Source organism: Cheilinus undulatus, linkage group 20 (assembly GCF_018320785.1).
Source record: "Cheilinus undulatus linkage group 20, ASM1832078v1, whole genome shotgun sequence".
NCBI classification, from domain to species: domain Eukaryota; kingdom Metazoa; phylum Chordata; class Actinopteri; order Labriformes; family Labridae; genus Cheilinus; species Cheilinus undulatus.
The window spans coordinates 935,268-961,768 of record NC_054884.1 but is presented as its reverse complement, the minus strand read 5'-3'; the positions used below and the strand labels follow the sequence as shown (position 1 = coordinate 961,768).

The 26,501-nt window shown below is 36.2% G+C and overlaps 1 protein-coding gene across 1 annotated transcript in view; it reads right to left on the bottom strand.

Annotated features, from left to right (window-relative positions):
- Positions 1 to 26,501, bottom strand: part of LOC121528762 (protein shisa-6) — a 210,357-nt gene that overhangs the window by 167,999 nt on the left and 15,857 nt on the right. Inside the window, exon 3 of the mRNA XM_041816340.1 lies at positions 18,823 to 18,983. Within this exon, the coding sequence (XP_041672274.1) occupies positions 18,823 to 18,983 (161 nt within the window). The remainder of the gene's footprint in view (positions 1 to 18,822; positions 18,984 to 26,501) is intronic.

Sequence of the window (26,501 nt, the reverse complement as noted above, 5' to 3'; positions counted from 1 at the left end):
TGCCTCTGTTGGCCTGTGGCGCTGGTAAATAAATCAGCTTCCTCTGAGATAGAGATCTGCAGGGCAAACGGCGCCGCTCAGACGGCCTCTTTTTGTTTACTTTGACTGAAAGTGAGCTCTTGTGAAGGTACGTCTCCTCCCTGTTCAAGGTCTGCCCGTGCTCCGTGTTCACACCCCGACCTATCGACAATCTGATCCACAACAATGCAGGGAGGATGAGCATAAATATAGCAGCACTCTGGCTGGTATCATATTATGCTGTCTGCTCTCTTTATGCTCAAAGCTCGCTGTTTTTAAAGGAATACATCGTTCTGAAAACGCAGAGATGTTCTGCAGTGCAGGCAGGAAACCATGTCTAAATAAACCAGCAGTTTAACCAGGGATGCAAGAAAGTGTCCAGGAGATCAACATCTCCTCTTTAATGCACTTCTTTTCCACTCATTTATGTCAGTTATGCCGTTACAAACACAGGCCTAAAGTGCTTCCTCTAATGTTTCCACTATAAAATAACCAAACCTGATCTAACTAGAGAATTACTTTAAATATATAATATGAAGATATATAAAATGATTATTTCCATGGATCTTTGGCAGCAAGCTCACAGTAAGAGTAAAGACATTACATCCTAAGTTCATGCACCAACCTCAGCTCAGTAGAAGCTAGTCAGCCACCCTGCTGTTTGATACGCCGTCTGAGGCTAAAGATGCCGTCAGATTAGAAATCTGGATCAGAGCAAGGTTATATTAGTGCAGGATTTTACATTTCCTTTTCACTTCCTGTGTTCGGCTTCAGTTTGTCTTAGTTTATACTGCTGGGTTGTTAGTTTAGGTTAGTTTGTCTTAGTTTATACTGCTGGGTTGTTAGTTTAGGTTAGTTTGTCTTAGTTTATACTGCTGGGTTGTTAGTTTAGATTAGTTTGTCTTAGTTTATACTGCTGGGTTGTTAGTTTAGATTAGTTTGTCTTAGTTTATACTGCTGGGTTGTTAGTTTAGGTTATTATTTCTTAGTTTATACTGCTGGGTTGTTAGTTTAGATTAGTTTGTCTTAGTTTATACTGCTGGGTTGTTAGTTTAGATTAGTTTGTCTTAGTTTATACTGCTGGGTTGTTAGTTTAGGTTAGTTTGTCTTAGTTTATACTGCTGGGTTGTTAGTTTAGGTTAGTTTGTCTTAGTTTATACTGCTGGGTTGTTAGTTTAGATTAGTTTGTCTTAGTTTATACTGCTGGGTTGTTAGTTTAGGTTAGTTTGTCTTAGTTTATACTGCTGGGTTGTTAGTTTAGGTTAGTTTGTCTTAGTTTATACTGCTGGGTTGTTAGTTTAGGTTAGTTTGTCTTAGTTTATACTGCTGGGTTGTTAGTTTAGGTTATTATTTCTTAGTTTATACTGCTGGGTTGTTAGTTTAGGTTAGTTTGTCTTAGTTTATACTGCTGGGTTGTTAGTTTAGGTTATTATTTCTTAGTTTATACTGCTGGGTTGTTAGTTTAGGTTAGTTTGTCTTAGTTTATACTGCTGGGTTGTTAGTTTAGGTTAGTTTGTCTTAGTTTATACTGCTGGGTTGTTAGTTTAGGTTAGTTTGTCTTAGTTTATACTGCTGGGTTGTTAGTTTAGGTTATTATTTCTTAGTTTATACTGCTGGGTTGTTAGTTTAGGTTAGTTTGTCTTAGTTTATACTGCTGGGTTGTTAGTTTAGGTTATTATTTCTTAGTTTATACTGCTGGGTTGTTAGTTTAGGTTAGTTTGTCTTAGTTTATACTGCTGGGTTGTTAGTTTAGGTTATTTTTTCTTAGTTTATACTGCTGGGTTGTTAGTTTAGATTAGTTTGTCTTAGTTTATACTGCTGGGTTGTTAGTTTAGATTAGTTTGTCTTAGTTTATACTGCTGGGTTGTTAGTTTAGATTAGTTTGTCTTAGTTTATACTGCTGGGTTGTTAGTTTAGATTAGTTTGTCTTAGTTTATACTGCTGGGTTGTTAGTTTAGATTAGTTTGTCTTAGTTTATACTGCTGGGTTGTTAGTTTAGATTAGTTTGTCTTAGTTTATACTGCTGGGTTGTTAGTTTAGGTTAGTTTGTCTTAGTTTATACTGCTGGGTTGTTAGTTTAGGTTAGTTTGTCTTAGTTTATACTGCTGGGTTGTTAGTTTAGATTAGTTTGTCTTAGTTTATACTGCTGGGTTGTTAGTTTAGGTTATTATTTCTTAGTTTATACTGCTGGGTTGTTAGTTTAGATTAGTTTGTCTTAGTTTATACTGCTGGGTTGTTAGTTTAGGTTAGTTTGTCTTAGTTTATACTGCTGGGTTGTTAGTTTAGGTTATTATTTCTTAGTTTATACTGCTGGGTTGTTAGTTTAGGTTAGTTTGTCTTAGTTTATACTGCTGGGTTGTTAGTTTAGGTTATTATTTCTTAGTTTATACTGCTGGGTTGTTAGTTTAGATTAGTTTGTCTTAGTTTATACTGCTGGGTTGTTAGTTTAGGTTAGTTTGTCTTAGTTTATACTGCTGGGTTGTTAGTTTAGGTTATTATTTCTTAGTTTATACTGCTGGGTTGTTAGTTTAGGTTATTATTTCTTAGTTTATACTGCTGGGTTGTTAGTTTAGGTTAGTTTGTCTTAGTTTATACTGCTGGGTTGTTAGTTTAGGTTATTATTTCTTAGTTTATACTGCTGGGTTGTTAGTTTAGGTTATTATTTCTTAGTTTATACTGCTGGGTTGTTAGTTTAGGTTAGTTTGTCTTAGTTTATACTGCTGGGTTGTTAGTTTAGATTAGTTTGTCTTAGTTTATACTGCTGGGTTGTTAGTTTAGGTTATTATTTCTTAGTTTATACTGCTGGGTTGTTAGTTTAGGTTAGTTTGTCTTAGTTTATACTGCTGGGTTGTTAGTTTAGGTTATTATTTCTTAGTTTATACTGCTGGGTTGTTAGTTTAGATTAGTTTGTCTTAGTTTATACTGCTGGGTTGTTAGTTTAGATTAGTTTGTCTTAGTTTATACTGCTGGGTTGTTAGTTTAGGTTATTATTTCTTAGTTTATACTGCTGGGTTGTTAGTTTAGGTTATTTTTTCTTAGTTTATACTGCTGGGTTGTTAGTTTAGATTAGTTTGTCTTAGTTTATACTGCTGGGTTGTTAGTTTAGGTTATTTTTTCTTAGTTTATACTGCTGGGTTGTTAGTTTAGATTAGTTTGTCTTAGTTTATACTGCTGGGTTGTTAGTTTAGGTTATTTTTTCTTAGTTTATACTGCTGGGTTGTTAGTTTAGGTTATTTTTTCTTAGTTTATACTGCTGGGTTGTTAGTTTAGGTTAGTTTGTCTTAGTTTATACTGCTGGGTTGTTAGTTTAGGTTATTATTTCTTAGTTTATACTGCTGGGTTGTTAGTTTAGGTTAGTTTGTCTTAGTTTATACTGCTGGGTTGTTAGTTTAGGTTATTATTTCTTAGTTTATACTGCTGGGTTGTTAGTTTAGGTTATTTTTTCTTAGTTTATACTGCTGGGTTGTTAGTTTAGGTTATTATTTCTTAGTTTATACTGCTGGGTTGTTAGTTTAGGTTATTATTTCTTAGTTTATACTGCTGGGTTGTTAGTTTAGGTTATTTTTTCTTAGTTTATACTGCTGGGTTGTTAGTTTAGGTTATTTTTTCTTAGTTTATACTGCTGGGTTGTTAGTTTAGGTTATTTTTTCTTAGTTTATACTGCTGGGTTGTTAGTTTAGATTAGTTTGTCTTAGTTTATACTGCTGGGTTGTTAGTTTAGATTAGTTTGTCTTAGTTTATACTGCTGGGTTGTTAGTTTAGGTTATTATTTCTTAGTTTATACTGCTGGGTTGTTAGTTTAGGTTAGTTTGTCTTAGTTTATACTGCTGGGTTGTTAGTTTAGGTTAGTTTGTCTTAGTTTATACTGCTGGGTTGTTAGTTTAGATTAGTTTGTCTTAGTTTATACTGCTGGGTTGTTAGTTTAGGTTATTATTTCTTAGTTTATACTGCTGGGTTGTTAGTTTAGGTTATTTTTTCTTAGTTTATACTGCTGGGTTGTTAGTTTAGGTTATTTTTTCTTAGTTCATACTGCTGGGTTGTTAGTTTAGGTTATTTTTTCTTAGTTCATACTGCTGGGTTGTTAGTTTAGGTTATTATTTCTTAGTTTATATTGCTGGGTTGTTAGTTTAGGTTATTTTTTCTTAGTTTATACTGCTGGGTTGTTAGTTTAGGTTATTATTTCTTAGTTTATACTGCTGGGTTGTTAGTTTAGGTTATTTTTTCTTAGTTTATACTGCTGGGTTGTTAGTTTAGGTTATTATTTCTTAGTTTATACTGCTGGGTTGTTAGTTTAGGTTATTTTTTCTTAGTTCATACTGCTGGGTTGTTAGTTTAGGTTATTTTTTCTTAGTTCATACTGCTGGGTTGTTAGTTTAGGTTATTTTTTCTTAGTTCATACTGCTGGGTTGTTAGTTTAGGTTATTTTTTCTTAGTTTATACTGCTGGGTTGTTAGTTTAGGTTATTATTTCTTAGTTTATATTGCTGGGTTGTTAGTTTAGGTTATTTTTTCTTAGTTTATACTGCTGGGTTGTTAGTTTAGGTTATTTTTTCTTAGTTTATACTGCTGGGTTGTTAGTTTAGGTTATTTTTTCTTAGTTCATACTGCTGGGTTGTTAGTTTAGGTTATTTTTTCTTAGTTCATACTGCTGGGTTGTTAGTTTAGGTTATTTTTTCTTAGTTTAAACTGCTGGGTTGTTAGTTTAGGTTATTATTTCTTAGTTTATACTGCTGGGTTGTTAGTTTAGGTTATTTTTTCTTAGTTCATACTGCTGGGTTGTTAGTTTAGGTTATTTTTTCTTAGTTTAAACTGCTGGGTTGTTAGTTTAGGTTATTTTTTCTTAGTTTATACTGCTGGGTTGTTAGTTTAGGTTATTATTTCTTAGTTCATACTGCTGGGTTGTTAGTTTAGGTTATTTTTTCTTAGTTTAAACTGCTGGTTTTCGGCCAAGTTTAGTTTTCATTTTTCAGAAAGGCTTCATTTGAGTTTGGTTTTTATCATTTTTAGTTTGATTCAGATACATGTCAGGGCTGAGTGAGCATCAAATATTTAATACATATTCAAACAGGCTACACTTCACTTATCATTCATTTATTTAATGATGACTTTCGAATAAAACTTCAGACATAAATCTACCACTGTGCGAAGTCTTAACCAATCAGATCAGGTCAGTTTACTCCCACCAGACATGGGTGTAGGTGTCATTTTTTGGTAAAGCTTGGTTTTAATTTAGTTTCAGTTAAATACAAAGATTTTCACATTTTAGTGGCAGTTATTCAGTTAGTTACATTTTGTTTGACTAGTTTAAGTTCTTTAATTAGTTGTAGTTATGTAGTTACTTTTAGTTTGGCTAGTTTAAGTTATTTAGTTACTTTTAGTTTGGTTAGTTTAAGTCATTTAGTTACTTTTAGTTTGGTTAGTTTAAGTTATCAAGTTAATTTAAGTTATTCAGTAAGTTTAATTTTTTTTTAAGTTATTTAGTTTCTTTCAGTTTGGCTAGTTTAAGTTATTTAGTTAGTTCTAGTTTGGTTAGTTAAAGTAATTTAGTTACCTTTAGTTTGGATAGTTTTAGTTATTTAGTTAATTTTACTTTGGCTAGTTTAAGTTATTGAGTTAAATTTACTTTGGCAACTTTAAGTTATTTAGTTTGTTTAAGCTATAAAGTTACTTTTAGTTTGGCTGCTTTAAGTTACTTAGTTTGTTTAAGCTATAAAGTTACTTTTAGTTTGGCTGCTTTAAGTTACTTAGTTAATTTAACTTTGCCCAGTTTAAGTTATTTAGTTACTTTGGCTAGTTTGGCTTGGCTTTAGTTACTTTTGGCTAGTTTGGCTTGGTTAGTTTAGCTTATGTAGTCAGTTTAAGTTATTCAATTAGTTCTACTTTGGTAAGTTAATTTTAATTATTTAGTTAGTTCTAGTTTGGTTAGTTTTAGTTATTTAGACAGTTTTACTTTGGCTAGTTTAAGTTAATTTGTTAGTTTTAGTTTGGCTAGTTAAAGTTATGTATTTAGTTTAAGTTTGTTTAGTTTTAGTTATTTAGTTAGTTTTAGTTACATAGTTAGTTTTTGTTTGGTTAGTTTTAGTTATTTAGTTAGCTTAAGTTTGGTTAGTTGTAGTTATTTAGTTAGTCTTGGTTTGTTTAGTTTTAGTTATTTAGTTTTAGTTATATAGTTTTTGTTTGGTTAGTTTCAGTTTTTTAGTAAGTTTAAATTTGGCTAGTTTTACTTATTTAGTGAGTTTTAGTTTGGTTAGTTTTAGTTATTTAGTTTTAGTTATATAGTTTTTGTTTGGTTAGTTTCAGTTTTTTAGTAAGTTTAAATTTGGCTAGTTTTACTTATTTAGTGAGTTTTAGTTTGGTTAGTTTTAGTTATTTAGTTAGTTTAAGTTTGGTTAGTTTAAGTTATTTAGTTAGTCCTAGTTTGTTTAGTTTTAGTTATTTAGTTAGTTTTAGTTATATAGTTAGTTTTTGTTTGGTTAGTTTTTTTTTAGTTATTTTAAGTTTGGCTTGATTTAGTTATTTGGTTAGTTTTAGTTATATAGTTTTTCTTTGGTTAGTTTTAGTTATTAAGTTAGTTTTAGTTAGGTTAATTTTAGTTATTTAGTTAGCTTTAATTTGGCTAGTTGTAGTGATTTAGTTAGTTTTAGTTTGGGCAGTTTTAGTTATTTAGTTATTTAGTTAATTAGTTAGTTTAAGTTTGGTTAATTAGTTTTAGTTATTTGGTTACTTCAAGTCTGGCTAGTTGTAGTTATTTAGTTAGTTTTAGTTTGGTTATTTAGTTTTAGTTTGGTTAGTTTGTTGTAGTTATTTAGTTAGTTTTAGCTTGGTTATTTAGTTTTAGTTATTTAGTTAGTTTAAATTTCGTTAGTTTAAGTTGTTTCGTTAGTTTTAGTTTGGCTTGTTTTAGTTATTTAGTTCTTTTAGTTTGGCTTATGTTAGTTATTTAGTTAGTTTTAATTAATTATTTAGTCTCAGTGTGTTAGTTTTAGTTATTTAGACAGTTTTAGTTTGGCTAGTTTAAGTTAATCAGTCAGTTTTAGTTTGGCTAGTTTAAGTTTATTAGTCAGTTTTAGTTTGGCTAGTTTAAGTTTATTAGTCAGTTTTAGTTTGGCTAGTTTAAGTTAATTAGTCAGTTTTAGTTTGGTTAGTTTAAGTTACGTATTTAGTTTAAGTTAGTTTAGTTTGGTTAGTTTTAGTTCTTTAGTTAGTTTCAGTTTGGTTAGTTAGTTTAAGTTAGTTAGTTAGTTTTAGTCATTTAGTTAGTTTCAGTTTGGTTAGTTAGTTTAAGTTAGTTAGTTAGTTTTAGTCATTTAGTTAGTTTTAGTTTGGTTAGTTTCAGTTACTTTTAACCAATTAGTTTGATTTAGTTTGGTTAATTAGTTTTAGTTTTTTAGTTAATTTTAGTCTGGTTAGTTTTGGCTCTTTAGTTAGTTTCAGTTTGGTTAGTTTTAGTTATTTAGTTTTAGTTTGGTTACTCAGTTTTAGTTATTAAGTAAGTGAGTTATTTTGGTTAATTAGTTTAAGTTGTTTAGTTAGTTTCAGTTTGGTTAGTTTTAGTCATTTAGTTTAAGTTTGGTTACTTAGATTTAGTTATTTAGTTAGTTTTAGTTTGGTTAATTAGTTTAAGTTGTTTAGTTAGTTTCAGTTTGGTTAGTTAGATTTAATAATTTAGTTTTAGTTTGGTTAGTTTTAGTTATTTAGTTAGTTTTAGTTTGGTTAGTTAGATTTAATTATGTAGTTTTAATTTGGTAACTTAGTTTTAGTCATTTAGTTAGTTTTAGTTTGGTTAATTAGTTTTAGTTGTTTAGTTAGTTTCAGTTTGGTTAGTTAGTTTTAATTATTTAGTTTTAGTTTGGTTAGTTTTAGTTATTTAGTTAGTTTCAGTTTGGTTAGTTTTAATTATTTTGTTTTAGTTTGGTTACTTATTTTTAGTTATTTAGTTAGTTTTAGTTTGGTTAATTAGTTTTAGTCATTTAGTTAGTTTCAGTTTGGTTAGTTAGTTTAAGTTAGTTAGTTAGTTTTAGTCATTTAGTTAGTTTCAGTTTGGTTAGTTAGTTTAAGTTAGTTAGTTAGTTTTAGTTATTTAGTGAGTTTTAGTTTGGTTAATTAGTTTAAGTTGTTTAGTTAGTTTCAGTTTGGTTAGTTAGATTTAATAATTTAGTTTTAGTTTGGTTAGTTTTAGTTATTTAGTTAGTTTTAGTTTGGTTAGTTAGATTTAATTATGTAGTTTTAATTTGGGAACTTAGTTTTAGTCATTTAGTTAGTTTTAGTTTGGTTACTTAGATTTAGTTATTAAGTAAGTTTCAGTTTGGTTAGTTAGTTTTAATTATTTAGTTTTAGTTTGGTTAGTTTTAGTTATTTAGTTAGTTTTAGTTTGGTTAGTTTTAATTATTTTGTTTAAGTTTGGTTACTTATTTTTAGTTATTTAGTTAGTTTCAGTTTGGTTAGTTAGATTTAATTATGTAGTTTTAATTTGGTAACTTAGTTTTAGTCATTTAGTTAGTTTCAGTTTGGTTAGTTAGATTTAATTATTTAGTTTTAATTTGGTTACTAAGTTTTAGTCATTTAGTTAGTTTCAGTTTGGTTAGTTAGTTTAAGTTAGTTAGTTAGTTTTAGTCATTTAGTTAGTTTTAGTTTGGTTAGTTAGTTTAAGTTAGTTAGTTATTTTTAGTTATTTAGTTAGTTTCAGTTTGGTTAGTTAGTTTAATTATGTAGTTTTAATTTGGTAAGTTAGTTTTAGTCATTTAGTTAGTTTCAGTTTGGTTAGTTAGTTTAAGTTATTTTAGTTTTAGTTAATTTGGTTACTAAGTTTTAGTCATTTAGTTAGTTTCAGTTTGGTTAGTTAGTTTAAGTTAGTTAGTTAGTTTTAGTCATTTAGTTAGTTTTAGTTTGGTTAGTTAGTTTAAGTTAGTTAGTTAGTTTTAGTCATTTAGTTAGTTTCAGTTAGTTAGTTAGTTTTAGTCATTTAGTTAGTTTTAGTTTGGTTAGTTAGTTTAAGTTAGTTAGTTAGTTTTAGTCATTTAGTTAGTTTTAGTTTGGTTAGTTAGTTTAAGTTAGTTAGTTAGTTTTAGTCATTTAGTTAGTTTTAGTTTGGTTAGTTAGTTTTAGTCATTTAGTTAGTTTCAGTTTGGTTAGTTAGTTTAAGTTAGTTAGTTAGTTTTAGTCATTTAGTTAGTTTTAGTTTGGTTAGTTAGTTTAAGTTAGTTAGTTAGTTTTAGTCATTTAGTTAGTTTTAGTTTGGTTAGTTAGTTTTAGTCATTTAGTTAGTTTTAGTTTGGTTAGTTAGTTTAAGTTAGTTAGTTAGTTTTAGTCATTTAGTTAGTTTTAGTTTGGTTAGTTAGTTTAAGTTAGTTAGTAAGTTTTAGTCATTTAGTTAGTTTAAGTTAGTTAGTTAGTTTTAGTCATTTAGTTAGTTTTAGTTTAAGTTAGTTAGTTTTAGTCATTTAGTTAGTTTTAGTTTGGTTAGTTAGTTTTAGTCATTTAGTTAGTTTTAGTTTGGTTAGTTAGTTTAAGTTAGTTAGTTAGTTTTAGTCATTTAGTTAGTTTTAGTTTGGTTAGTTAGTTTTAGTCATTTAGTTAGTTTTAGTTATTCTTTTAATTTTAGTTATTTATTTATTTCTAGTTATTTAGTCAGGGTTAAGGTTTGCCTGACTTCTACAGCTTGTTTCTGCCTAACAGCAGGTGTGCTCTCTGTCCCCCTTGTTTGAAGTGTGTTAATCCCAGTCTGAGTGTTGAGAACCACAGACATGCAGAGCTTTGACAGCGTAAAAGTGTCACACTCAGTTCTGAAGCAGAATTAAAGAAGCAGCTTTTTTCAGCACATGAGGAGCTGATGTTGAGGTGACCGGTGGCTTTTTCTGATGCACCTCAGTCTTGTTTGGTGCTTCTTCACTGAACTGTCACTGGCATATAGATGTCTGTAGGACTAGTTCTTGTTGCCTTTGTTTGTTCGGTTATGTGTGGTCAGGTGTGGACTGACTGACATGCTCATGGTCCACCAGGAGTTTTCTGGAAGTCCAGAACTACTACTGAGAGAGGACTCATGTTAATGTTGGACTGATGAGCTTTCAGAGGACGTTTGTTGTTTTATTTGTTGTATTGTGTGTGTTGTGTCCTCTTCTTACTTGTTTTATGGGAGCTGATGTCCTTTCAAAGCCTTTTTCTTTCCAAGCTGTGCTTGTTTTTGTCTGATTCTTGTAGTGTTTATAGTTTTGAAATTAAATGAATATGAAGAAATAAATATTTTTGATGCAGAATTAGGCTGTCTGGCGTGTTAGGTGAATGGTTTCATGCTAGAGTTAAAGTGTCAGTGTGATCATGTTGGAGATATGTTCATGAGTGACTTCCCTGTGGAGTCTTTGCTGTAGGTTAAATTCTTCCACTTAGGCATATTTTAAGCTGTAGCACCGATGCAGCAGGGAAATGTGAAAAATAAATGAGCATGTATTTTTAGAGGGGTGAGAAAGTGATTACTGCAGAGAGTGAGCGGGCATCATCACACGTAGACGATGAAAGGACTGGAAGCTGTTCCCGCTCTTGAACTAAGTTGATAGGATCCTCTCGGGCCCTTTAGCCACTCTCTTTATGAGGTCTCCCCCCGATTTAAAGTGTCTCAAAAAGCCTCTGGATGTAGAGAGCCGTTCTCAGCAGAGGACCCTTTCCTTAAGAGCCCCTCCTCCCTTCCCCCACACGCCGCCAAACGCCCATTTAGGCAACCATGAATATGCATTTTCTCTGAGAGCGACAGCTCCCTCTTCACGGCACCTTGGAGTGGCGCTCCCAATTTACATGCACACATTAACCACGCTCTCGCCTGCGCTGTCACTGCCTTTCATGTCCAACCCCGTTAGGACCGCTGCGGTCTCTGATGGGGGAGGAGGGGGCGTTGGCTGGGGTGGATTGAGCCGGGCTGGCTTGACTTGAAGTGATTGTGTGCGAGCAGGCAAAATAGTTGCAGCAGCCAAGCAGAGTGGCAGATAGACAGATAAAGTCATGGCTGACCTCTACTGAGTGTGCATGAATGCAAGGTCGGACTGAAGGCAGCACGCCACGTGCAGCTACATGCCCGCCACATCCCTCATGCAGCCCCCCAGCAACCATGAGGAAAGGACTGCTGGTCAGGAATATCAACCACAGATCACACCTGGGTATTTTTAAGATGAATGGTAGCATTGCATACATGCATCAGTAGTTCCTTTGTTAAAGAAATAATTCAGAATCAGGCAGATAAGCTTTAATAGGATTCACATCAAATCAAATCATATTCATATATGTTTGAGATTTCTTTTTTATCACAGCAACAGAATAAGTCCTTGAACACCAAATATTGATAATTTTTTTGTTTCTAAATATCAAAGATTGCAGACAAACTCCTAAAAGGTTGGCAGAAGGGCAGAAAGTGGCTGGAACTGGCAGGAGCGAGCTTTGTCTGAGGGCTTCCTTTACTCTTCGCCAAGTACTCCCTCTTTTCCAAATCATACCAATCTGTGCCGCGTAGACATTGCCTGCTCCCTTTTGGTTCAAAATAGGATTAAACATCTTGAAGTTTCTGTACTTTTTGTGACCACTGATATGCATGATATTTAGGAGGACAGAACATTTTGACAACCCTAACAAACAGACATAAAGCTAATGTTTTTGGACTGTTTAGAACGTATGTAGGAGATTTCTGATTTTTTTCGTTACAAAATAAAAAATAAGCCATTTGTTCATAATCTTTAAAGGCCAAGTGATTGTCCATATTCCATGTCTGTCCTCAGGTGGATCCATCATACCAAGTTTCAGTGAGCGGGCCAATCAGCATCATTTGAACAGAATGAGGCAGTAGCTGCAGACATGGTTTAGTTAAAGAGACTGCAAGTCTGTGAAGAGATTAGCATGGATGCAGCTGTAGCAGCAGTTTGATCAGAACTGATGCTGTCCTCAGTGGAAAAGATGTCTTTGCTCCAGCAAGAGTTTAATTTACCAACTGGCTCCAGTGACAGTGAAGAATCCTGGATTGGTGTGACATTGCCTGCCTGCAAGCGGCTAGAATCTAACTTGCTCCTTTAGGCTCTGAATGTGACTGACAGGAAGTGTTCAACCACTCTCCAGATTTGTTTTAAGGTTCTATCCTTCCCAGAACCACCCCTTCCTGGTGTGCTGCTTGGATGGATGTAAAATTTATCCTCTGCCATATATATGCGAGACAGTTAAACGGTCATGTCAAGTTCCTGTATTGGGTATTTATTTTTATTGCTGTGGTATCAAACAGGCATCAATATCATTAAATTTTTACTTATCAAATAAATGAATGATACAAATGTGCAAATACCACCAACATTTGGAAAAGTGGGTGTAACGGACAGGGAGCAAGCTCACTAGTTCTGAGGTTTTTCTTGCTTCTTGTCTGTTCCCCCCACTTTACACATGTTGCACTGAAAACCAGATACATGTGCTCTACAGAAAGATAAACACTCAGAGATGAAGTCCCTAAAGCCAGTAAATCCTAACTATTTGCCTCCACAAACCAACGCTGCAGCAGAGTTGTAAAGCAGGACCCTCCTTCATATGCATTTCATTCAGGCGGTCCTACGGCGCCTCCAGAGGGATGAACAGTGATTTCCACTGTCACCTACCTCCATGCTAGCTCTCACCACCAACCATGCCAACACAGAGACATTCTATTTCTTACCTCCCCTACCACATAGCCAAACAGCAGTGCCACCTTAAATCATATCTGTACTTTATAGACAGAGAATCCTTTCTTTTGGTTGAAAATTGTGACTTAACATCGATAAATGAATCCTGCACTCTCTTCTGACAAGATAATAGCTCAAACACTGCAAGAAAGCTCAATGGCTGCTGCTACAATGGCTCACCTCATATGCACATTTTCACTAAATAATCTAAACTGTCTTAAGTTATCTTATCAATCTCATGTTCATCTGTCCACATCCTTGCATATTTTATTCTTCTGATCATGTCTATTCAGCACTCTTGCACTTTTTGCACATCTTGCACACAGACTATCATTGCACACTGACTATCATTGTACACACACTATCATTACACACACTATCATTACACACACTATCATTGCACACTGACTATCATTGCATACACACTATCATTGCACACAGACTATCATTGCATACACACTATCATTGCACACACACTATCATTGCACACAGACTATCATTGCATACACACTATCATTGCAAACACACTATCATTGCACACAGACTATCATTGCACACACACTATCATTGCAAACACACTATCATTGCACACAGACTATCATTGCACACACACGATCATTGCACACAGACTATCATTGCACACACACTATCATTGCACACAGACTATCATTGCATACACACTATCATTGCACACAGACTATCATTGCATACACACTATCATTGCACACAGACTATCATTGCACACACATGATCATTGCACACAGACAATCGTTGCACACACACTATCATTGCAAACAGACTATCATTGCACACAGACTATCATTGCATACACACTATCATTGCACACAGACTATCACTGCACACACACTATCATTGCACACAGACAATCGTTGCACACAGACAATCGTTGCACACAGACTATCATTGCACACAGACTATCATTGCACACACATGATCATTGCACACACACTATCATTGCACACACACTATCATTGCACACACACGATCATTGCACACACACTATCATTGCACACACACGATCATTGCACACAGACTATCATTGCTCACACACTATCATTGCACAGGCATTCACGTTTACTTGATGACTGCCATGGTTATCTCTTCTTCTTTGCAGACTCACCAGCTAACCACAGCCATACCACCTACTGTATCAGGCTGAGTGCATTAACAGGTGTGCTCAGGCACTTAACACTGTTACTAATAAGACAGCAGACCAGCAGGGCAGAGAGGAGCAATCGCACCCCAGGGCACAGCACAGAACAATAATGCTTAATGTGAAAAAGGCCTCTATTTTTGTGTCCTTGGTTTCCAACAGATATCAGTAAAGTCTGATCTATACGAGAATCATACCAAAATTCACCATTCTGCTTTCAACATTTCACCATTTAGCTAAGAAACATCATCTTCATCCACTCTGTTAAAAGGTACAAAAACATCAGAGACTGTCTGTATATAGATGTTATCAAAACTGTCTATTTTAATAGTTTAAAATAGCAACATAAATGTGAAGAGACGTTGGGTCCCTTAGCAACACTTGGACTCATCTCTACAGCATTTGTATTTGAACACTGATCTCCTGGTGTAGGAGTGTTTATAGACATTTCCAGTGTTTGCATTGTCTAAATTGCTGAAACATGTTGGCATCATTTGGAAAAGTGGGTGAAACCTAGAGTGACTGAAGGAGCAGAGCAAGAGTTTGGCTGCAGTTTTTAATCATTAAAGTCAATAAAATAATATTGTCTCACACTATAAGTCATGTGAAAATATCTCTTCGATACTGAATATATTGCACAGCTGTACACAGTCTGTGGTTTCTGCAGCAAACTCAGAGCTGCAGGAAAATGTTCCCGGGATACATTTGATCGACGGCGACTTGGCAGAAAGAGGCCAAGTTTACACGACAGACGAGAGTCTGCAAGCCCAAATAAAGCTGGAAGTTTGCACAATCTATTATTTAGAGCCAAAGATGCAAAAATGCTTCTGCTGTCTCGCAGCTCAAATGAAGCGGAACAACGACATGCAGTGCATGGAGCGCTGCGCTGTTGGGCTGTCAGAACTTCAGGAATGAGGCTGCAGGTCTGTCAGGAGCTGTGAAACCCTCCTAAACACACCAACAGCCTGTCTGCACGCTTCCTGAGAATTTCACTTCCTGTAACAAAGCGTGAACCCTGAACTGCAGAGTGCTGCCCTCAGGCTACAGAGCAGCGTTTTGACCCGCTCACTTATAAAAGTTCAAATATTTACCGGATCTTATCTGATGGCTGGTTTCTGATTAATTAAATGAAGCCCTGAAGTGGTGAGGTGTTAATGTGTTTGGTAAGAACATGGCCTAAAGGTGCTAATGTGGCACTCTGCCAGAGTTAATGCATTTGGAAGAACGCAGCCAGTTTACATGGAAGCAGGATTAACATTTCAGAGAGATCCTCCACAGGATGCTGATGTTTTATAAGTTCACACAGTGTAACCTGGTACCAATGCTTTGGATTGCTTTTCTTCATGACATAACTAACAGGAAGTTTCCTCCTCACGTGACTCAGCAGCTGTAAAACACCACTGCTGAAAACAAAACAGATCAGAATTCACGTTTGTTCCACAGAAAACAAAAAAACGTAGTTTAGTCAAACTTCATACAGAACACAGTACCAGCTGATGTCCACCTCTGTCAACCAATCACAGCTCATTCTCTATAAGACAGCCCATTTCTCACAGATTCCTGCAACACCAACCCTGATCACAGCTGACTGCTGGCCACTTTTCACCTCCACCACCCAGCCTCCTCCTTTCCGGCCTCATACCATTGCACCTTGATATTCACTTTAAGGCCAGAGGTCTCTACCTTGTGTTTGTGTATGCGCCCGCCTGCTTCATCAGCACTGTTGTACACATACTTAAATATATTAATTTTACTGGAGGACCCCTCTAGAAGGTGCACAAAAGAACTGTGCTACCTGATGTGGACGTAATGCAAACTACAAACATGGTGAGACACTCAGGGAAGGTACTATGGTGTTAATTCAGAGATCAAAACTAACAGAGAGAGGGGAAGGGTGTCTCACTGTTTACTCTACTGTGTGTTCCTCATCACTGAAACATCTATCAGCACTCATTCCTACATTTCACTGAGGCTTAAGATGTTGGCTCAGATGTATATGACTGTCATTTTCCATCCATCTATTTTCTATACCGCTTATCCTGTTAGGGGTCTCAGACTGATGACGGGAGGTCAGGACAACCGTCTAGATTTTGTTTCTTCTACATTTCTCTCTGCACAAATACAGAACACTCCTGTTGACAGTAACACATCATAGACATGTGGATGGTTGCGCTTACATTAGCTTTGATCTGAAAGATGCCACGAGAGCTGAGAGGCTCAGTTTATACACTATATTGCCAAAAGTATTGACTCACCCATCCAAATAATGTAAATCAGGTGTTCCAGTCACTTCCATGTCCACAGGTGTATAAAATCATCACCTAGGCATGCAGACTGTTTCTACAAACATTAGTGAAAGAATGGCTTGCTCTCAGGAGCTCAGTGAATTCCAGCGTGGTACTGTGATAGGATGCCACCTGTGCAACAAGTCCAGTGCTGAAATTTCCTGGCTCCTAAATATTCCACAGTCAACTGTCAGTGGTATTAGAACAAAGTGGAAGCCATTGGGAACCACAGCAACTCAGCCACCAAGTGGTAGGCCACGTAAAATGACGGAGCGGGGTCAGAGGATGCTGAGGTCATAGTGCGCAGAGGTGGCCAACTTTCTGCAGAGTCAATGGCTACAGACCTCCAAACTTCAAGTGGCCTTCAGATTAGCTCAAGAACAGTGGTAGAGAGCTTCATGAATGGGTTTCCATGGTAACAGCTGCGTAAGCCATACATCACCAAGTGCAATGCAAAGCGTGGGATGCAGTGGTGTAAAGCATGCCGCCACTGGACTCTAGAGCGGTGGAGACGCCTTCTCTGGAGTGACCAATCACACTCCTCCATCTGGCAATCTGATGGACCAGTCTGGGTTTGGCGGTTGCCAGGAGAATGGTGCTTGTCTGACGGCATTGTGCCAAGTGTAAAGTTTGGTGGAGGGGGGATTATGGTGTGAGCTTGTTCTTCAGGAGCTGGGCTTGGCCCCTTAGTTCCAGACAAAGGAACTCTGAATGCTTCAGCATACCAAGAGATTCTGGACAATTCCATGCTCCCAACTTTGTGGGAACAGTTTGGGGATGGCCCCTTCCTGTTCCAACATGACTGTGCACCAGTGCACAAAGCAAGGTCCATAAAGACATGGAGGAGAGAGTTTGGGGTGGATCAGCTTGACTGGCCTGCACAGAGTCCTGACCTCAACCCCACAGAACACCTTTGGGATGAATTAGAGTGGAGACTGAGAGCCAGGCCTTCTGGTCCAACATCAGTGTGACCTCACAAATGTGCTTCTGGAAGAATTGTCAAAAATTCCCCAAAACACACTCCTAAACCTTGTGGAAAGCCTTCCCAGAAGAGTTGAAGCTGTTCTAGCTGCAAAGGGTGGACCCACGTCATATTAAACCCTATGGATTAAGAATGGGATGTCACTTAAGTTCATATGCCAGTCAAGGCAGGTGAGTGAATACTTTTGGCAATATAGTGTATGAGAAACAACCCGGTATCACCGTATCACATCTGAGCATGATGTTACAGGGACATGGCCGCTGGTAGAATATCGTCTATTGCAGGGATTGAACTTGTGGGTCAGGAAACCAAATCAGAAAAAATATATTACACCCAAAAGTCTATGAAACTTTTAAAAACATGCTTGTTTTGTACTGAATCTTTGATTCGTCACCTTTTTGCTCTGTCTGTGATCCAATCTGAGCTGATTTCTTCATCAGACAAATCTGATTAGTTAAAAATGTTTGACATTTGGGGTTGCAATGTCTCATTAAAGAGTTTTTGGTGAGTCCTCTTGAGACCAGCTGAGAACCAGTGATCTACTATGTAGTGTCCAACAAACGTAAACTAGGGATGCTCTACTGGATTTTTTTCCCATACCTGAGATGCCAATATTTCCAAACGCATTTAAGCTGAAACAGACACCACTACAGATTTATGCACACCTTTTATTTATTGTTGGGAACACAAAGGGTCTCCTGTGCAAAGAGAGTCTGAGTCAGGCAGAGCTGAAGAGGAGCAGGGCAGTAGATGTTTCATTCAGAATGTTCAGGGCTTACAGTGGATCTCCTTAAGTCTGTGGAGCTCTAGGGATCCACCTTTACCTGATGGTACAGATGTGCAAAGATTAAAGATGTTTAAGGCTGGTTCATGTATTTCTATACTGATGATTCGTACGGATGATACACCAGCTGTAAATATCAGAAGAAATGTTCCTATCTGAACACCATACCAATAACATCATCTCTGTCATGGCCTGTAGACGTGTCAGAAGAAGTCAGAGTGATGTCAGGTTGGTCTGTGAAGCTGATCCATGTTGTAACTTCAACAAAGAGGCAGAGCTGAGAAGGGTCTGCAGCTACAGCTACAACACACTTGTGGTCATATAAGCCACGCCCCTGATGATGCAGAAGTCATTTCCTTCTTCAGATGGGTTATCGGTGTTAAATCAACATCATTCATCGTTGTACATTTCTGTCACCTCCCTCCTCTCTGCCTCATAAACGCTGCTCTGCTAAGGCCCCTCCCATTTCCTCCTTCCGCCCCTGTTCGCCCTGCACAGTTTTCCTCCATATTAGCGATGGATGCTTCCTGTCTCTTCTCTGAATTGTGGGGTTAAATCACGCTGTGTGTGATTCACCCGCAGAGTGACTGAGAGGTCATCACTTCCAGCCTGTCAGACACCGCGGGGCTGCTCTACCTCCCAGCCTGTAATTATCTCCACTAGCAGGCCTCTGTTTCTCTCCGTCGCTCTGCCTGCACTCTAACACACAAATCGGATGATTACTGGATGTTAACATTGGAGATTACACTGCTGAAAGGGTGAGCACAGCAGGCGGTATTTGGAGGGGGATGCAGAATATTGAACAGAAACAAAGAATATATCCCAAAGACAGAGAGGGGGAGGATTAAAGTCCCGTCAAACCGCAGTCACACGGAGCGTTTTCAGGGAGAGGAGAGCTCTTACCGTGGTTGGATTTGGAGGAGTGCACCGGAGTGTAGTGGTTCTTGGATGAGGTTCTGACTGGTGTGTTGTCTTTGGGTGAGCCGTTCATCGCTGCAAAGTTCTCACAGTCGTATTGCGATATAGGGATGGGCCCCTGCTGCCTCAGGATGTCTGCGAGGGCCCTGAAAGCACCAAAAAAACACAAGCGGACTGTTAGTAAGGCACCAAAAAGACGCTCCTCTTCTGGTACAGTCCTCTCTGAGTGCAGCTGAGCTGAGAGGAAAAAGAAGTGATGGCTCGTCTGTTCCTGCACGCAGAATTGCTGCTAAGTGTTGTGCTATTATGAGTAATTCAGAGCTGCTCTGTTTCTGCTTTTTTTAAACGTGTGGGAACATGATGAATGTTCATTTGCAAGCGAAACAACATTGGATGTGTGAGAGCATCTCTCTCGTCTAATTGGGTTGAATTTGAATGTTTTTTCAGACCGCACCAGGTGCATATGGAGGAAGGAGCCCTCAAGGGGGAGATGGGGGAGGAGAGGGAGAAGCAATCACGATGAAAGAAAGTTCAAAAAGTGTTTGTTTGAAAAAGGAAATTACTTTTGCAGCTCTGCAGAGGCTCAAAGCATCTGAGTGACAAAAGTATCTGCCATGTAACCTTCAGTTCTTTTTACCTCTTTTATTTAATTTCAGGAGCTAATATTCTGCAGGAAAAATGTTCTACACAAACACAGACGCATCTTTTATGGAGCAGTGTCCATACGTGACCATGCTGCCTCCATGGACAGACGTGCACTTCTCTCATTCAGCATGCTGGAAAAAGAGCTTTTAATATTTGACAATAAAGATAACCGGGAGATGAAAATAAGGACAGAAGCGTGGGCGACCACACCGACTATTTAACCTACTGAAAGTGACTAAGAATACTGATGTGCTTCTAAAGAAGGAGAGCGTTTCAGCAGGGATTAAATAGGATGCTCTGATCACGCTATAATGTTTATTTATGAACATCATATTGCTTAAAACAGTATGATGTAATTTTGGCATTGATGTAGTGTTAGCATCATTTTACAAAGTACTGTATGTATGTCTAGTAAGGCAGACCAGAATGTCTAGAGCAGTGTTACTCAACCCTCCTCAACCAAAGAGCCAAACTGTTGAAAAATACCTTTGCAAGAGCCACAACCTAAGAGGTGAAAAGTGGCAAAAACAGCTTATAGTAGCAATAACAACAAGTTAAAGGTGGCAACAATGGTCAAGAAGCAACAAAAATAGGTGAAAATGGGGAGAAAGAGTGGAAAAAGGGGCAGAAAGCAGCAAAAATGAGTGAAAAGCGACAAATAGATGAGTTACAGTTGGTCCAGTGTGGTCCAAAAGTGGCAAAACCGTGGCAAAAAAAAACGTGAAAAGTGGCAAAAATTGGCAAAAAATAGGAAACAAGTGGTATCTAGTGGCATAAGGTAGAAAACTAGGAAAAACTAGGAAAAAAAAGTGGTATTTAATGACAATGGGTAGCTTGAATGGGTGAAAACGAGAAGAAAAAGAGGTGAAAAGGACAAAAATGGGATAAAAGTGGCAAAAAATGAGTAAAAAGTTGCAATATCGTGTAAAAATGGGCAAAAATTAGGAGAAAAGGGTATTTATTGGCTAAAGACAGACCAAATGGGCAAAAAATTAGATAAAAGTGGCAAAAAAAATGAATAAAAGGTTACAAAAAAAGGCAAACATGGGCAAAAAAGTAGGGAAAAAGTGGTATTTAATAGCAAAAGCTAGCTTAAATGGGTGAAAAGTGGCAAAAAATGGTGAAAAAGGGCAAGAAGTTTCCCTTTTCTACGCTTTTCTGGGGGAAAAATATTTAAATTGAAGACATAAAAGAGCCACAGATAATCAGTCACAGGTTGAGTATCACTGGTCCAGCTCATCACAGTTATCTGATTTGTTAAACACTTTGTTGATGCGCTGCAGAAGGACAGCGAACAACAGCAGACCTCAGCGATAAGTTCATCAATGAATCTGGTCAGATAGATATCAGGGAACATTGGAAAAATCCTTGGAGGATTTTCAACGAGAGATTCTGTGTGACCTAGTAACAGACGCCGAGGAGGGTGGGGCTTCACTAAAGGTCATATCTGTGTTTACCTCCAGTTCTCATTTCTCCTTTATATCAAAACTGCTATACTTTTATTTCTTTAATATGTTGGTAAACCGCAGTTAGATCTGTATTAATTGTGAATGACCCAGTGATAAAGGAAATGCAAATGCTTCAAACCAAAAGACATTTTGTACCTATGTAAACAATTTTGACTTTTCATTCACTTCTTGCTGAAGCTGCTTGAATGGAAGCATCGTGTCAGAGCATCTGCATTCATATTATCCTTTCTCAGCCTTTCATCCTCTGAGCTGCACCGTAGATGCTGAAGTAGGAAAGTGGTTGACGTTGGTATTTAAAACATGAAAAAATGCATCCATAATACCGTGCAGGATCATGGACTTCAGCGGAGCATGCACAAATGTCAGCCCTGCTCGGTTGCCATGGTGGTCTCTTCTTTCTTCTTTTCGGCTGATTTGTAAACCATGCGTGTAACACCGAAGAGGATTCATTCACAGAAGGATGTTACTAATATGAGAGCAGACTAGAGAGGGGGGAACACGGTAGGAACAACCGTACCTAATGTAAAAACACTAAAGAACATTAGATCACCATCAAACCTCTCACCCAGCATCCTCTTCCTCCCATTTTTTAAACCCACTTAGATGGGGAGGGGAACTTTTCCTTCTAAATTAATATTTTAGCCTCCTTCCCCCCTCCCTCTCCATCTTCCTGTTACTTACTGAATGTGTAGCGGTGCATGCATGTCACCCGACCTTGATACAGCCCCAACGTTAACACCATCCATTATTCACAGTCTTAAGATTGCTCAAGTGTTGAATAATGCATCCAATAAAAAAAGCTACTCAATCTTGAGGAAATAATGTGTGTCAGCATTTGTTAACTGATGTTGGAACGCTTCACAACATGTGGTCCACTCATGTATGAGAGCATGGGGGGGGGGGCTAGCTGAGGAGAGGCAGACGCTTGCCACCCAAATCCCCATCTGGACCAGCGGACAGATGTGGACTGATGCACAGAGAGCAGCAGGGGGCAAAGGATTGTGGGAAAGGTGTTGGGTAGTAGACTTGGCTGCCTCATTAATGAACCCGTCATTGATAATGACGTTGAGATAAGAACAAATAAACTAAACTACTGGTTAACACCAGTTAACAGGTTGATCTTTAGTAACTCCATCAGCTTTTACAGTAACTGATCACATGATCATTGTTGCATGTTGACTAACATGTTGTTGATCATTGTTGCATGTTAACTAGCATGTTGTTGATCATTGTTGCATGTTAACTAACATGTTGTTGATTTGTGTTGCATGTTGACTAACATGTTGTTGATCATTGTTGCATGTTAACTAACATGTTGTTGATCATTGTTGCATGTTAACTAACATGTTGTTGATCATTGTTGCATGTTAACTAACATGTTGTTGATCATTGTTGCATGTTAACTAACATGTTGTTGATCATTGTTGCATGTTAACTAACATGTTGTTGATCATTGTTGCATGTTAACTAACATGTTGTTGATCATTGTTGCATGTTAACTAGCATGTTGTTGATCATTGTTGCATGTTAACTAACATGTTGTTGATCATTGTTGCATGTTAACTAACATGTTGTTGATCATTGTTGCATGTTAACTAACATGTTGTTGATCATTGTTGCATGTTAACTAGCATGTTGTTGATCATTGTTGCATGTTAACTAGCATGTTGTTGATCATTGTTGCATGTTAACTAGCATGTTGTTGATCATTGTTGCATGTTAACTAACATGTTGTTGATCATTGTTGCATGTTAACTAACATGTTGTTGATCATTGTTGCATGTTAACTAACATGTTGTTGATCATTGTTGCATGTTAACTAACATGTTGTTGATCATTGTTGCATGTTAACTAACATGTTGTTGATCATTGTTGCATGTTAACTAACATGTTGTTGATCATTGTTGCATGTTGACTAACATGTTGTTGATCATTGTTGCATGTTAACTAACATGTTGTTGATCATTGTTGCATGTTGACTAACATGTTGTTGATCATTGTTGCATGTTGACTAACATGTTGTTGATCATTGTTGCATATTAACTAACATGTTGTTGATTTGTGTTGCATGTTGACTAACATGTTGTTGATCATTGTTGCATGTTGACTAACATGTTGTTGATCATTGTTGCATGTTGACTAACATGTTGTTGATCATTGTTGCATGTTGACTAACATGTTGTTGATCATTGTTGCATGTTAACTAACATGTTGTTGATTTGTGTTGCATGTTAACTAACATGTTGTTGATTTGTGTTGCATGTTGACTAACATGTTGTTGATCATTGTTGCATGTTGACTAACATGTTGTTGATCATTGGTGCATATTAACTAACATGTTGTTGATCATTGTTGCATATTAACTAACATGTTGTTGATCATTGTTGCATGTTAACTAGCATGTTGTTGATCATTGTTGCATGTTAACTAGCATGTTGTTGATCATTGTTGCATGTTAACTAACATGTTGTTGATCATTGTTGCATGTTAACTAACATGTTGTTGATCATTGTTGCATGTTGACTAACATGTTGTTGATCATTGTTGCATGTTAACTAGCATGTTGTTGATCATTGTTGCATGTTAACTAACATGTTGTTGATCATTGTTGCATGTTAACTAACATGTTGTTGATCATTGTTGCATGTTAACTAGCATGTTGTTGATCATTGTTGCATGTTAACTAGCATGTTGTTGATCATTGTTGCATGTTAACTAGCATGTTGTTGATCATTGTTGCATGTTAACTAGCATGTTGTTGATCATTGTTGCATGTTAACTAACATGTTGTTGATCATTGTTGCATGTTAACTAACATGTTGTTGATCATTGTTGCATGTTGACTAACATGTTGTTGATCATTGTTGCATGTTGACTAACATGTTGTTGATTTGTGTTGCATGTTGACTAACATGTTGTTGATCATTGGTGCATGTTAACTAACATGTTGTTGATCATTGTTGCATGTTGACTAACATGTTGTTAATCATTGTTGCATGTTGACTAACATGTTGTTGATCATTGTTGCATGTTGACTAACATGTTGTTGATTTGTGTTGCATGTTGACTAACATGTTGTTGATCATTGTTGCATGTTGACTAACATGTTGTTGATCATTGTTGCATGTTGACTAACATGTTGTTGATCATTGTTGCATGTTAACTAACATGTTGTTGATCATTGTTGCATGTTAACTAACATGTTGTTGATCATTGTTGCATGTTAACTAGCATGTTGTTGATCATTGTTGCATGTTAACTAACATGTTGTTGATTTGTGTTGCATGTTAACTAACATGTTGTTGATTTGTGTTGCATGTTAACTAGCATGTTGTTGATCATTGTTGCATGTTAACTAACATGTTGTTGATTTGTGTTGCATGTTGACTAACATGTTGTTGATCATTGTTGCATGTTAACTAACATGTTGTTGATCATTGTTGCATGTTGACTAACATGTTGTTGATCATTGGTGCATGTTAACTAACATGTTGTTGATTTGTGCTGCATGTTAACTAACATGTTGTTGATCATTGTTGCATGTTAACTAACATGTTGTTGATTTGTGTTGCATGTTAACTAACATGTTGTTGATTTGTGTTGCATGTTAACTAACATGTTGTTGATTTGTGTTGCATGTTAACTAACATGTTGTTGATTTGTGTTGCATGTTAACTAACATGTTGATTTGTGTTGCATGTTAACTAGCATGTTGTTGATCATTGTTGCATGTTAACTAACATGTTGTTGATTTGTGTTGCATGTTAACTAACATGTTGTTGATTTGTGTTGCATGTTAACTAACATGTTGTTGATTTGTGTTGCATGTTAACTAACATGTTGTTGATTTGTGTTGCATGTTAACTAACATGTTGTTGATTTGTGTTGCATGTTAACTAACATGTTGTTGATTTGTGTTGCATGTTAACTAACATGTTGTTGATTTGTGTTGCATGTTAACTAACATGTTGTTGATTTGTGTTGCATGTTAACTAGCATGTTGTTGATCATTGTTGCATGTTAACTAACATGTTGTTGATTTGTGTTGCATGTTAACTAACATGTTGTTGATTTGTGTTGCATGTTAACTAGCATGTTGTTGATCATTGTTGCATGTTAACTAACATGTTGTTGATTTGTGTTGCATGTTGACTAACATGTTGTTGATCATTGGTGCATGTTAACTAACATGTTGTTGATCATTGTTGCATGTTGACTAACATGTTGTTGATCATTGTTGCATGTTAACTAACATGTTGTTGATTTGTGTTGCATGTTGACTAACATGTTGTTGATCATTGGTGCATGTTAACTAACATGTTGTTGATTTGTGCTGCAAGTTAACTAACATGTTGTTGACTTCTGTTGCATGTTAACTAACATGTTGTTGACTTCTGTTGCATGTTAACTAGCATGTTGTTGACTTCTGTTGCATGTTAACTAGCTTGTTGATTTGTGTTGCATGTTAACTAACATGTTGTTGATTTGTGTTGCATGTTAACTAACATGTTGTTGATTTGTGTTGCATGTTAACTAACATGTTGTTGATTTGTGTTGCATGTTAACTAACATGTTGTTGATTTGTGTTGCATGTTAACTAACATGTTGTTGATTTGTGTTGCATGTTAACTAGCATGTTGTTGATCATTGTTGCATGTTAACTAACATGTTGTTGATTTGTGTTGCATGTTAACTAGCATGTTGTTGATCATTGTTGCATGTTAACTAACATGTTGTTGATTTGTGTTGCATGTTAACTAACATGTTGTTGATTTGTGTTGCATGTTAACTAACATGTTGTTGATTTGTGTTGCATGTTAACTAACATGTTGTTGATTTGTGTTGCATGTTAACTAGCATGTTGTTGATCATTGTTGCATGTTAACTAACATGTTGTTGATCATTGTTGCTTGTTAACTAACATGTTGTTGATTTGTGTTGCATTTTAAGTAACATGTTGTTGATTTGTGTTGCATGTTAACTAACATGTTGTTGATTTGTGTTGCATGTTAACTAACATGTTGTTGATTTGTGTTGCATGTTAACTAACATGTTGTTGATTTGTGTTGCATGTTAACTAACATGTTGTTGATTTGGGTTGCATGTTGACTAACATTTTGTTGATATTTGTTGCATGTTTACTAACATGTTGTTGATTTGTGTTGCATGTTAACTAACATGTTGTTGATTTGTGTTGCATGTTAACTAACATGTTGTTGATTTGTGTTGCATGTTAACTAGCTTGTTGATTTGTGTTGCATGTTAACTAACATGTTGTTGATTTGTGTTGAATGTGAACTAACATGTTGTTGATCATTGTTGCATGTTAACTAACATGTTGTTGATTTGTGTTGCATGTTAACTAACATGTTGTTGATTTGTGTTGCATGTTAACTAACATGTTGTTGACTTCTGTTGCATGTTAACTAACATGTTGTTGATTTGTGTTGCATGTTAACTAACATGTTGTTGATTTGTGTTGCATGTTAACTAGCATGTTGTTGATTTGTGTTGAATGTGAACTAACATGTTGTTGATCATTGTTGCATG